The 12,500-nt window shown below is 37.8% G+C and overlaps 1 protein-coding gene across 1 annotated transcript in view; it reads right to left on the bottom strand.

The window, feature by feature from the left end:
* LOC144959577 (uncharacterized) overlaps positions 1-12,500 on the bottom strand; it is a 173,005-nt gene that overhangs the window by 157,374 nt on the left and 3,131 nt on the right. Inside the window, exon 2 of the mRNA XM_078892197.1 lies at positions 1,775-1,939. Within this exon, the coding sequence (XP_078748323.1) occupies positions 1,775-1,846 (72 nt within the window). The 5' untranslated portion in view covers positions 1,847-1,939. The remainder of the gene's footprint in view (positions 1-1,774; positions 1,940-12,500) is intronic.

The following is a 12,500-nucleotide window of genomic DNA, read 5'->3' as shown; positions in this document are numbered from 1 at the left end:
ATTTCAATCTATCTTCTCTGATCTTTATTGATACATTCTTCACTTCAGTTAACCTTCGAATTCGTTCATTTCTCAAATCCCAATTCCCAACTCCCACCAACTCGTGCGTCCAAACCACAACGCCCAGAGATGTAGTCCCCTGTGATTGCGTCATTTCGTAATGAGCTTCAGCAGCCGTGACGTCACTTCCCTCGTAATGACGCATAGTAACTTAGTAGCTGGTTCTAATCTATCGGAACAATGGCGGACGCCCTTATGAAATACTTCTCCGACGAACTTAAAGGTGTATCCAGAGGAGAAAAACATTAAAAATCTAATCATGTTTTGACTTTTATACATTCTGATCACATGTGAAAATGTTCAAGTCAGCATGAAGAATAAAAAGTACCGATTTTCTTTGTTTAGAACCAAGCTGCTGGTTGCTGGGGGGACGTGACATCAGACTATTGAATCCTATTATTATTATTATTATTATTATTATTATTATTATTATTATTTTTATTATATTATTATTATTATATTATATATTATTATTATTATTATTATTATTATTATTATTATTATTATTATTATTATTTATTATTAATTATTATTATTATTATTATATTATTATTATTATTATTATTATTATTATTATTATTATTATTAATGTTGTCACCAATCAGGAGAGGGAATTTGTCGGCAAATGGATTCACTCTATAAAACTTTCTGACCAGAAGGAAAAGGAAAATGTGTTCCGTCATTGCATGGGATTCTTGAATACCGATCTCGTCCGTTCTCGTGAAAGCGTCAGTATCGGCCGTTCTCGTGAAAGCGTCAGTATCGGCCGTAGGTAAATCGTATCGAAGTAATTGGCCAGCATGTCGCTTTCGTGAGAAGGGCCGGCCGATTTGTAGTTGGACAATTGGACATAGGGTAGGTGTCCGGTCGCTGAGCTGACCCAACTGGTCAGTTTGTGATTGCATGGCGGGTTATCGGCGATAGGGAACTACTGTTTGAAGTAGGAATAGGTGTGTGATTGTGAGTGTGTGTGTGTGTGTGTGTGTGGGTGGGTGGGTGTGGGGGGGTATGTGTGTGTGTGCGTATGTGTGTTGGAAGGATAGAGAGAAAGAAAGAAAGAAATAGAGAGGGGAGGGGAGAGAGAAAGATAGATAGAGAGAGAGAGCGAGAGAGAGAGAGAGGGAGAGAGAGAGAGAGAGAGAGAGAGAGAGTGCATGTGTGTTCATCTTTACATATTATTATAATTAGTAGTAATCGCAGTAGTAGTAGTAGTAGTAGTAGTAGTAGTAGTAGTAGTAGTAGTAGTAGTAGTAGTAGTAGTAGTAGTAGTAGTAGTAGTAGTAGTAGTAGTAGTAGTAGTAGTAGTAGTAGTAGTAGTAGTATTAGTAGTAGTAGTATTAGTAGTAGTAGTAGATGTAGCAGTAGTAGTATAGTAGTAGTAGTAGTAGTTAGTAGTAGTAGTAGTAGTAGTAGTAGTAGTAGTAGTAGTAGATAGTAGTAGAGGAGGAGGAGGAGGAGGAGGAGTGGGATCGGGAGGAGGGGGAGTCGATGATGAGAAGGGGGAGTCGAGAGGGAGGGGGAGGAATTTAGGAGGAGGAAGAGGAGGTTGAGGAGGGGGAGTCTATTAGGAGGGGGAGGAGGAGGAGGAGTAGGAGGAGGAGGTGGAGGAGGAGGAAAGGGGAATGATGATGTGGAGGAGGGCAAGAGAAAGATAAGGACAAACAAGAAGGAGAGTACATTTTGGGTCATGTCCACACCAAACTCTAATACTCACAAATCCAGGTATCAAGGTGAAGATACAGGCTAGGATCCCGATTGCTGATAAACTGTTTCTTTTTCTCTCCATTCTGTCTGTCTGTTTATTTGTATGATGTTTGTTTGTGTGACTAGATTGATGCTGATGATGATGATGATGATGCTGATGGAGACAGCTTTTGTCCTGGAATGGATGGGGAGACAAAAATCAATTGTTATAAAATCATTGCTAGATTTCATATCACAATGACCTAAATTACATATCGGAGTGTCTATTCGTCCTTCAGGTCATATTCTTAAAAAGTGTCTAGCCGTCCTTCAATATATATATATATATATATATATATATATATATATATATATATATATTTATTTATATAGCGCAATATCCACTACACATGCTCAAAGTGCTTTACAAAGGGTCCATGACTAACAGCAACACTTAACATTTAGGACGGGACAAGAAGCCTGTTAGGCGATATTACAATATTTTTTCGGACAGAGACAACGCCCTTAACGGCCAGGTAATCATTTTACACCTGATTACGGTGAGAGAATGTTAGTAAAGAGTATTTCCCAAGAACTCAATTATGCGCCGAGCGAGGCTCGCACCCAGGACCTTCCGATCCGAAAACGAGTGTCATACCACATTACCACATAGACGTATATATATGGAGAGAAATAGTGTAGAGAGATCGTGACGTCACACATTCCTCTTCCGATTCAAAACTTCTTGGAAGTTTGCAACCAGTCACCCGGAGGACTAATAATGTATAGGCTACATAATATTGAATGATAAAGCGGCATAACTATTTTAGTAGCAGGATGTATTGGCAGATTCTTAGGATTACGGCCCGTAAAGCTGGTAGGATGGATGATCTTTATTGACGACCAGCATATATTTGGATTAGAAAATAAGATGCCATCACTCCTAAACCAGAAGATCATTTCACAAAGTATGTATTCAGTCCTCTGGAAGACTGGTTTTACACTTCCAATGAGATTGGAACCAGTTTCTTGACACCGCACGTTTGTTCCCTATTAGGAAGCAGGCACTGATTCTAAGAAAAAAGATTTTTAAAAGTGTGCATTTTTGTGTTTTTGTTTTTTGTTTTTGTTATTTTGTTTTGTTTTGTTTTTTTACTTTAACTCTCTCCTTACCATCTATTTTCAGAATTTTACCCAAAACTACATGCTCTCCTAACACAAAATATAGATTTTTCAGTCAGAATAGTGACGAGTAAATGTTTGTTTTGTTCAGAAAAATAATCTCTGCAACACAGTTTCGGGTTTTTATAGCTATAACTATAACAAAATAAAATCAGAACAACAAAAAAATAAATTGGTTATATCGTAATGATTGTGACGATTTTCCTATGAGTGGTAAGGAGAGGGTTAAGAAACAAAACTCACATTTCCTGAATGGTCGAAATTAACCAGTAGATTTTTGACCAATCAAATCATGGAATTTGTGACAATCCACCACACGTGTTTCGGAAAAACATGGTTGGTTGTTTATAAACAATAACGTGAATGAAATCGACCTTTCTCTGATCATTGTTATTGTTTTTATACCGCCAAATGGGTGACTAGTTATCACACGATTTTCTCCATCATGTTATTATTATAAACGTTAAAGTTTACACATAGTTTTCTGTGTTGGTTCCATTGACCAGGTGGCAGAATAGTGGATATTTTACTTAGACACATACCATGGATAGTAGTCTGTATTGTTCGCTATGTAAACCAATCACTGCCATTGTTAACATTAAAACGACTGTCCGAGAGGCGTGGTTATATAGGTGTCTATTGTTGAACAACCACATTAAATCCAAATGCATCGAGGCACACGAGAACTATCTAGACTGGAAATGCTGCGAAATCGAAAGAGAATACAAACCCAACCCCCAACAAGCTCACCAAAGAATAAAAGAACTATCAGGGAAAAGGAAAAGCAAAGCAGCAGGAAGTTGTATCCAAAACAAACAAGGGGAACAACATATAGAAAGCCGATGGGTAGAATACATAGGCGAACTGTACAATGATCCAAATAGAAATGAACCACCACTGAAATTCAAAGAACCATTAAGCGGACCAAACATCACCAAAAGTGAAATTGAACATGCCATGGAACGAATGAAGGATGGTAAAGCAACAGGCCCTGATGAAATATCTGTAGAGGTATTAAAAAGCCTAGGAGATCTAGCAATTGATGAACTTCACATATTATTCAACAATATATACAATACTGGGAAAATTCCAGAAGATCTCTGTAACTCTATTTTCATAGCAATACCAAAGAAAGCAGGTGCAGTCAGATGCGAAAATTTTAGAATATAAGTTTAATAAGTCACATCAACAAAATACTGTTGCGTATAATTATCAACAGGCTAAGGAATAAGATTAACCCCGAAATCGCAGAAGAACAATATGGATTCCAACCTGACAGAGGGACAAGGAACGCAATATACCTCCTCCGTGTTTTAAGTGAAAGAGCTATACAGGTTCAGACCCCACTATACCTCTGTTTTGTCGACTACAAAAAAGCTTTTGATAGAGTACGCCACGAAGAAATACTAAAACAACTGCACTCCATTGGCGCTGATGAGAAAGACCTCAGACTCATGCAAACATTATACTACACCCAGCAGGCATCTATCAAAATCGGAAACTCTACAGGAAATTCCATTCCTATTAAGAAAGGAGTCCGTCAAGGGTGTGTTGCCTCACCAGATCTGTTTAATCTATACCAAGAAACAATCATGAGGGGCATAAATAATATGGAGGGAATAAAAGTAGGAGGTCATAACATAAATAATATAAGATACGCAGACGATACGGTACTCATTGCAACATCAGAAATCCAACTTCAAAAGATTGTTGACAAAGTGGTAGTAGATAGTGAAGCCAAGGAATGGAAGTGAATATCACCAAAACAGAATGCATGGTAATACAGAAAAACCCCGAAAACAACAACACCTGCAATATAACGATTCACGGCGAGCAGCTTACCAACGTAGAAAGTTTTAAATACCTAGGTTCAATAGTGACAACAGATGGAAGATGTAACCGAGACATACGAGCAAGAATAACTCAAGCCAAACAGGCCTTCATGGACCTGGGAAACATTTTGAAAAACAAACAGATGTCGTTCGGGATTAGATTCCGAGTCTTGAAGTGCTACGTGTGGCCAATCTTGTTATACGGATGCGAAAGCTGGACTACAAATGCAGAAACACAAAAGAACATTGAAGCTTTTGAAATGTGGTGCTTGAGAAGGATGCAGAGAATATCGTATACCGCACACAAAACGAACGAAGAAGTGCTAAAACAAACATACCAACAAAGGAAACTAATGCCCTTAATAGTGGATCGACAACTATCCTTTTTCGGACACATAGTAAGGAAAGATAAGAATGAATACCTGGCAAGTTGTGGAAAAATACCTGGTAAACGCGCCCGGGGGAGACAAAGAAAAACACTCATAGACCAACTGAAGGGCTTCACCAACCTAACAATCCAAGAGCTGTTTGAAAAAGCAAGAGACAGGGAGGAATGGAGAGAGATAATTCATGCAGTATCCGAAGCCTGGACCAGGCATGGAACCTAGAAGAAGAAGAATTGTTTGGGCTCAAAAATAGGATTCAATAGTCTGATGGTTCGTCCGCCCAGCAACCAGTAGCCTGGTTCTAAACAAAGAAAATCGGTACTTTTTATTCTTCATGATGGCTAGAACTTTTTCACTTGCCATGTGATCAGAATGTATAAAAGTCAAAACATGATCCGATTTATGTGTTACTCCTCTGGATACACTTTTATGCTCGTCGGAGAAATATTTCATAAGGGCGTCCTCCATTGTTCCGATAGTTTAGAACTAGTTACTAAGTTACTATGCGTCATTATGAGGGGGAAGCGTGGCTCAGCGGTACGGTCTTTGCTTCATACCCGAAAGGTACCGAGTTCGATCACCTGCCGCTGCGTTGTGTGGCCTTGAGCAAGTCATCTCGCCTTAGCTCAATTTGCGGCGCTGCACTGCGGCTGACACCTGTGTTATTCCAGTCTTCCCTTGGAATAGACCCTAGAGACAAAATTCCCCAATGGGATGGATAAAGGGAATTTTATTTTATTTATCTTTTATTTAAATATGTTGCATGCAAAGTACTTTCCGCCAGTTCTAACGACCCATCTACCTGATAATACATAACTGCTTCATGGAAATAAATTATGGCTAAAATGAAAAGACTCGGGTCTCAGTCTCAGCGTGTTCTAACTCGGTCAGTTCCAAGGGGAGTTAAGTCCATATTTTATGAACTGGGCAATCAGGAAGGGAGATTAGCTGAAATAATCCGGACCCCAGGCCCCGGGTATTGCCATTGACTGTTTTAACTCACTCAACCCCATGCCCAACACCGACCATATCCGTAGTTTACCTCCAGGTTACTTTTACCCCATGCCTATTCATTACATTTTTCTGAGACAAATTATCGGCGTAGTATCAAAGTTAATGTTTTTAGTTGTTGTATGTTAATGACAGTTGAATAAAATTTTCTATGTACCTACATGCTCATTTTTTATTACATATTTTTCCAAATTTGAAAAGTATCAAAAATCTCTAGGATTGAGTGAGTTAATCCGAGACTGTGGACAAAATTCAGACCTACCAACTGCTACGAAAATTTCGTATCACTACGAATTTTGGGTCCTAATGGCCTTCAACAGTCCTGACGTCACTTCCCTCGTAACTGGTTCTAAACTATCGGAACAATAGCGGACGCCCTTATGAAATACTTCTCGAGCATAAAAGTTTATCCAGAGGAGATAAACATTATAAATCTGATCATGTTTTGACTTTTATACACTCTGATCACGTGACACGTGAAAGAGTTCTAGCCAGCATGAACAATAAAAAGTAACGATTTTCCTTGTTTAGAACCAAGCTGCTCGTTGTTTGGTGGACGTAACATCAGACTATTGAATCCTATTGACAATTTTATAAAGATTTTTAATTCAACAAACTTCTTTAAACCGAAGTTTTATTGCAAGAGATAGTCCATAGGGGATTTTAAAGCATTAATTTCATGTATTTAAACACACATTGATAATTTTGAAGGGTAGTTATAATGTCTGCTGTGTTATCATCCCTGAATACTCACTAGACGCTGCACAAAACTAAAAAAAAAGGACGTCAAACTATAAGTCCTAGTGGGTTCTAGCGTGGCCTTCGTTAACTGACACTGAAACCAAAAAAGACTGGCATTTTGATGTCATTATTTATTTATTTATTTTTTTTTTGCACCGCCTAGTGAGTTGTCGTTAGTAGAGCTCATGGAAACAAGTTATTTCATTGGTTGAACAATTGAATACAACTCACGATTTGTTTGCTTTTGTGGCAAAAGACTGGCATTTTGACGTCATTTTTTGGCCAGTTAAAGATGGCTACGGTTCTAGTGTCAGGTTATAATATATATAATATGCGCTTGGCTAACAAGCTCACAACATTGCCATCCGGAAGTATAACGGACCAACACAGAAAACCATGTGTAGCCTTGAATGTTTATAGTCTGATTAATGCAGTTTAGTGAGAATTACTCATAAACATGGAAGGCAAAAAACAATAACAAAGACCTGAGTGACGTCAACTTCAATCTATATTATATCTTACTACTAAAATAGTTATCCCACCGTATATTTCAATATGTAACCTGTTCACTATTCGTTTTCAGTCTGGAGGACTGATTACACACTTCCATGGAGTTTGGAACAGGAATAAAGTGGCTCTGGGGCGGCGTAGCTCAGCGGTACGGTCGTTTTATTTTTCGTACCCCGAAATGTACCGAGTTCGATCATCCGTGTGTGGCCTTGAGCAAGTCACCTCACCTTGCCTAGCTCAATTTGCGGCGCTGCACTGCGGCCGGCTGTCGCCTGGGTTATTCCAGTCTTCCCTTGGAATAGACCCTAGAGACAAATTTCTCCTTTGGGATGAATAAAGGGAATTTTTATATATATATATGTGACCCTTCGTCTCGAAACGGTATAATGTCGGAATGAATTGGACCCGGAAAAGTGACTTTAGAATTAAATTGATAGTAAATACCAATTTTTGAGCTTTTGCATTGTGAGAAATTGTCTTCATTCTCTGACATAACAAATCGAAACAAACCCCAAGTTTCATGTTTTTGTCAATAAATCCAATATTTTTGTACCCGAGTCATCTCGACATAATACCGTTTAGAGACGGTGGGTCATATATATATATATATATATATATATATATAATATATAATATATATATATATATATATATATATTTAATTATTGAACAGAGGAAGGTGTGAGGTCATTACCACTGCTTCACCATTTGACTGATTGACGTTACATTCTGCCGTGTTCTGGAAAAATGAAAAACCCATATTATTTCAAAATTTGGCCTGAAAACTAGTCCTTCAAATTATATCGATCGATTTCAATGACCCTCATCTTGGTAAAAAAAACTCTCAAACCTGGGACTTCACGAAGTCGTCAATCTGGAATTTAACAATATATTTATTGTTTTTTTGTTTGTTTGTTTGTTTGTTTGGTTGTTTTTTTTTGTTTGTTTTTGTTTGTTTGAAGAAGGGTTTTGAGCCCGAAACGTGTCGTGTTTGGTATTTTGTTCTTTTTTTTTTTTTTTGAAGCTGTTCTATTGATTTTTTATTGATGGCTTTTGGAGTCAATAAATCGTGTCTTTAACGATGAAAAGCCATCGATAGAACACGAACGTAGATAGAGGACAGTGTTGTTGTAACTTGTTTCCATGGCAACCCACAGTTCCATTTATCTTTGTTGTGTGATGCTTATTATGGTCGGGTTTCACGCCATGATTTTTCTTTTTAAAAAAAAATGGAAAATCGGGACTTTCCGATAATTTGCCTTACCCTCAATGGGACGGAAGCATGATGGGAAGCGGCAGTGTTGGGGTGAGGTGGGAGTGGATTGTTATTGGAGTAAGTGTTTGTATTGATGCTGTGCGTTTAGGGCTAATATAACGTAACAACACACAAAATTATGTGTAATCTTGAATGGTTATAGTCTGGTTGATAGAATTTAGTGAGAACTAATAACAAAGGTAGCTGTCTAAAATCAATAGAAAAAGAGCTGAGTGACGTCAATTTAATTCCTTCTCTCTCTCTCTCTGTGTGTGTGTGTGTGTGTGTGTGTGTGAGTGTGTGTGTATGGGGGGGGGGTGGAGTGGACATGTGAAATAGAGAAAGAAATACAATAAACTGACAGACAGACAGACATTTTTGTGGCAAATCTGATACACTCAAGAATATCTGGCAATTTAAGGTGCTTGTATGGCTTCGAAGCTGACGTCACTCAGGTCTTTGTTATTGTTTTTTGCCATCCGCGTTTATGAGTAATTATCACTAAACTGTATTAACCTGACTATAAATATTTAAGGTTACACATAGTTTTGTGTGTTGGTCCGTTATACTTCCGGATGGCAATGTTATGAGCTTCTTAGCCAAGCGCATACTATCTATAGCCTGACACTGACCAAAAGATCATGTCAAAAGACAAGTCTTTGGCCACAAAACAAATCGTGAGTTGTATTCAATAGTTCAACCAATGAGACCACTTGTTTCCATGAGTTCTACTAACGATAATTCACTTGACGCTGCACAAACCTAAAAAATGACGTTAAACTTGAGTCCTAGAGAGTTCTAGTGTCAGGCTATATAACATAACGATGGCTACACTAGAACCCTCTAGGACTTACAATTTGACGTAATTTCAAAGGTTTGTGCAGCGTCTATGAGTTGTCGTTAGGAGAGCTCAAGGAAACAAGTGGTCTCATTGGTTGAACTATTGAATACAACTCACGATTTGTTTTCTTTTGTGGCCAAAGATTTGTCTTCTGACGTCATATTTTGGTCAGTGTCAGGCTATGAGTTAACGAATACTACGGGTGAACACGGAGAGGCTTGCGATAAGTACAGTCCCATCAAACGTTGGCTTTTTTATAGCGCAAATTCCACTAAACGTGCTCAAAGCGGTTTACAAAAGATCCCTGACCAAAGAGCAACACGTAACATGTAGAAGGAGACTTGACGCCTGTTAGGCGATTTTACAATTTTTTTCCGACAGAGACAACGCTGTTCACGCCCAGGAACTCATTTTACACCTGAGTACGGTGGGAGAATGTGAATAATAGAGCTTTTTTCCAAAAACTTAACAATGCGCCGAACGAGGTTCGAACCCAGGACTTTCCGATCCGAAAGCGAGTGTCATACCACAAGACGACATAGCTCACCATCCAACGCCGTTTCCATTTTTATATTTTTGTTTGTATTTTTACAAACACCGTCACTGCCCATATCCAGATAGTCGTTCACACCCAAAGACACAACGCCAGGGGCAGAGTTTTTGTTTTGTCACCCTTCGTGTCACTGACCACGCCTAACATCGCTTGCTATTGTTAGGAGACGAGATATCACACCGCTGTACCACCGACGCCAAGTTTTGTAAGTTTTGTCTTTCGTTTCATTTCATTGTTGTCGGGTGGTGTTTTGTTTTGTAAGTTTCGTGTTTCGTTTCATTGTTGCCGGATGGTGTGTTGTGTTTTGAATTCTTGTATCTAATAGCACCTGTAGCAGACGTAATCAAGCGTTGAATCGGACTCTAACAGATCGATATTTTCACGTTATCGATACAGTGTCACAGATGATTGGTTCTGTGTGAATGTGGGAAGGGGGGGGGGGGGGGGGGGGGGTTGTTCGGTCGTTAAAGAATAAAATGTCTTTAAAAGCCCTTCCAAAAGGAAACGACATACACAAAAATGGAAAGCAAATTGTTGTCCTTGAATAATTCTATTATTTCTATAATGATTTTGATCTCCCCCCCCCCCCCCCCCCCCCCCCATTTTTTCCCTCGATAATGTATCGTCATGTTACATCGAATTATTATAATAGAGAAACATAATATGTAGTTACATTGATAATAATCGTCCAAAAACCCCGCCCTCCTCTCTCTCTCTCTCTCTCTCTCTCGCTCTCTCTCTCTCTTTCTCTCTCTCTTACACACACACTCTCTCTCACACACACACACACACACACACACACACACACTCTCTCTCTCTCCCTCTCTCGCTCTCTCTCTCTCTCTCTCTCTCTCTCTCTAATAATGATAATGATGATGATGATGAATAATAATAATAATAATAATAATAATAATGATAATAATAATAATGATAATAATAATAATAATAATAATAATAATAATAATAATAATAATAATAATATAATAATAATAATAATAATAATAATAATAATAATAATAATAATAATAATAATAATAATAATAATAATAATAATAATAATAATAATAATAATAATAATAATAATAATAATAATAATAATAATAATAATAATAATAATAAGTTATTTATATAGCGTTCAACTTCCACATAAGTGCTCAGCGGCGCTTTACAAAAGTATTAAATGTCATTCATACATTCATTCTTTGACAATTTTGAGAATCCATACGAAGAAACAAACACATACACATGCACACAAACTCAATGACAGATACATTTACATCCATACACGAACACACACACACACACACATACTTACACCAATATTACTAACTAACATTAGTCACTTATTCTAAAGAAGGACATTTGAATTGATTATGTACCCCCACCCCCCCCCCCCCCCCCCCCAAAAAAAAAACAAAAACAAAAAAATAATAAAAAAAAAGAAAAAAAAACAACAAATTAAATTAAAATAACATTTAAAAAAAAAAGATTCAGTTACACAGTGGAAATTATCAGTCTGAATTTAAGGTCAAAACTGGAATAAAATAAAATTAAAATTAAAATTAGATTTAAGGCGTAGACCATCTATTCTGTGATCGAAACTGTTCGTAAGCTCTGGAAAAAGAAGTTGTGTCTTAAGGTGTTTTTGAAAGACTGACTATCCCTAATTAGTTTTACATCTGGGGGGACAGGGGGGTTGGGGGGCACATTCCACAAGATGGAGCCACCTACACAAAAAGACGTATTACTTTGTGGTCTAGTGGTATGACACTCGCTTTCGGATCGGAAGGTCCTGGGTTTGAGCCTCGCGCTCGACGCATAGTTGAGTCCTTGGAAAAGACTCTTTACTCACATTCTCTCACCGTACTCAGGTGTAAAGTGAGTACCTGGCCTTTAACAACGTTGTCTTTGTCCGAAAAATTGTAATATCGCCTAACAGGCGTCATGTCTCGTCCTACGTGTTAAATGTTGCTGTTGACCAGGGACCCCTTGTAAAGCGCTTTGAGCACGTTAAGTGGATATTGCCCTATATAAAAGCTCAATTTTAAAAAAAATTTTAAGGGATAATCTGGTTCTTGGGACAATAAACCCTCTCCGTACAACCCATAGGAAATTCGTCACATTCGTTACGATGTAACCGACAATTTTCTCATTCTGATTTCTCTTGTACATCACAAATTTTAAAGGAATGCTTTGATGACAGCTATAAATACTAAACACTGTGTTGTAGAGCTCACTTGGTACTTTTTTGTTTGAGTAAAAAAAATCTATTTTTGTGTTGGGTGGGTGTGAATTTTCGGTGGAAATTCTAAAAATAGCTGGTAGGAGAGAGTTAAGAGAGAGTCTTCATCTGAACACAGTAAAATATGATATTCCTTCTCCTCTATAAAGCATATAAACTCAACTTAAGTCTGATATTTCTGGCTACAAATTCCATTTTCAGCAT

The sequence above is a fragment of the Berghia stephanieae genome, chromosome 14 (assembly GCF_034508935.2).
Source record: "Berghia stephanieae isolate SIO BIC M18660-M18661 chromosome 14, UCSD_Bste_1.3, whole genome shotgun sequence".
In the NCBI taxonomy this organism is placed as follows: Eukaryota; Metazoa; Mollusca; class Gastropoda; order Nudibranchia; family Aeolidiidae; genus Berghia; species Berghia stephanieae.
Note: the sequence above shows the minus strand (reverse complement) of the source record. Positions and strands in the feature narration are given on the sequence as shown.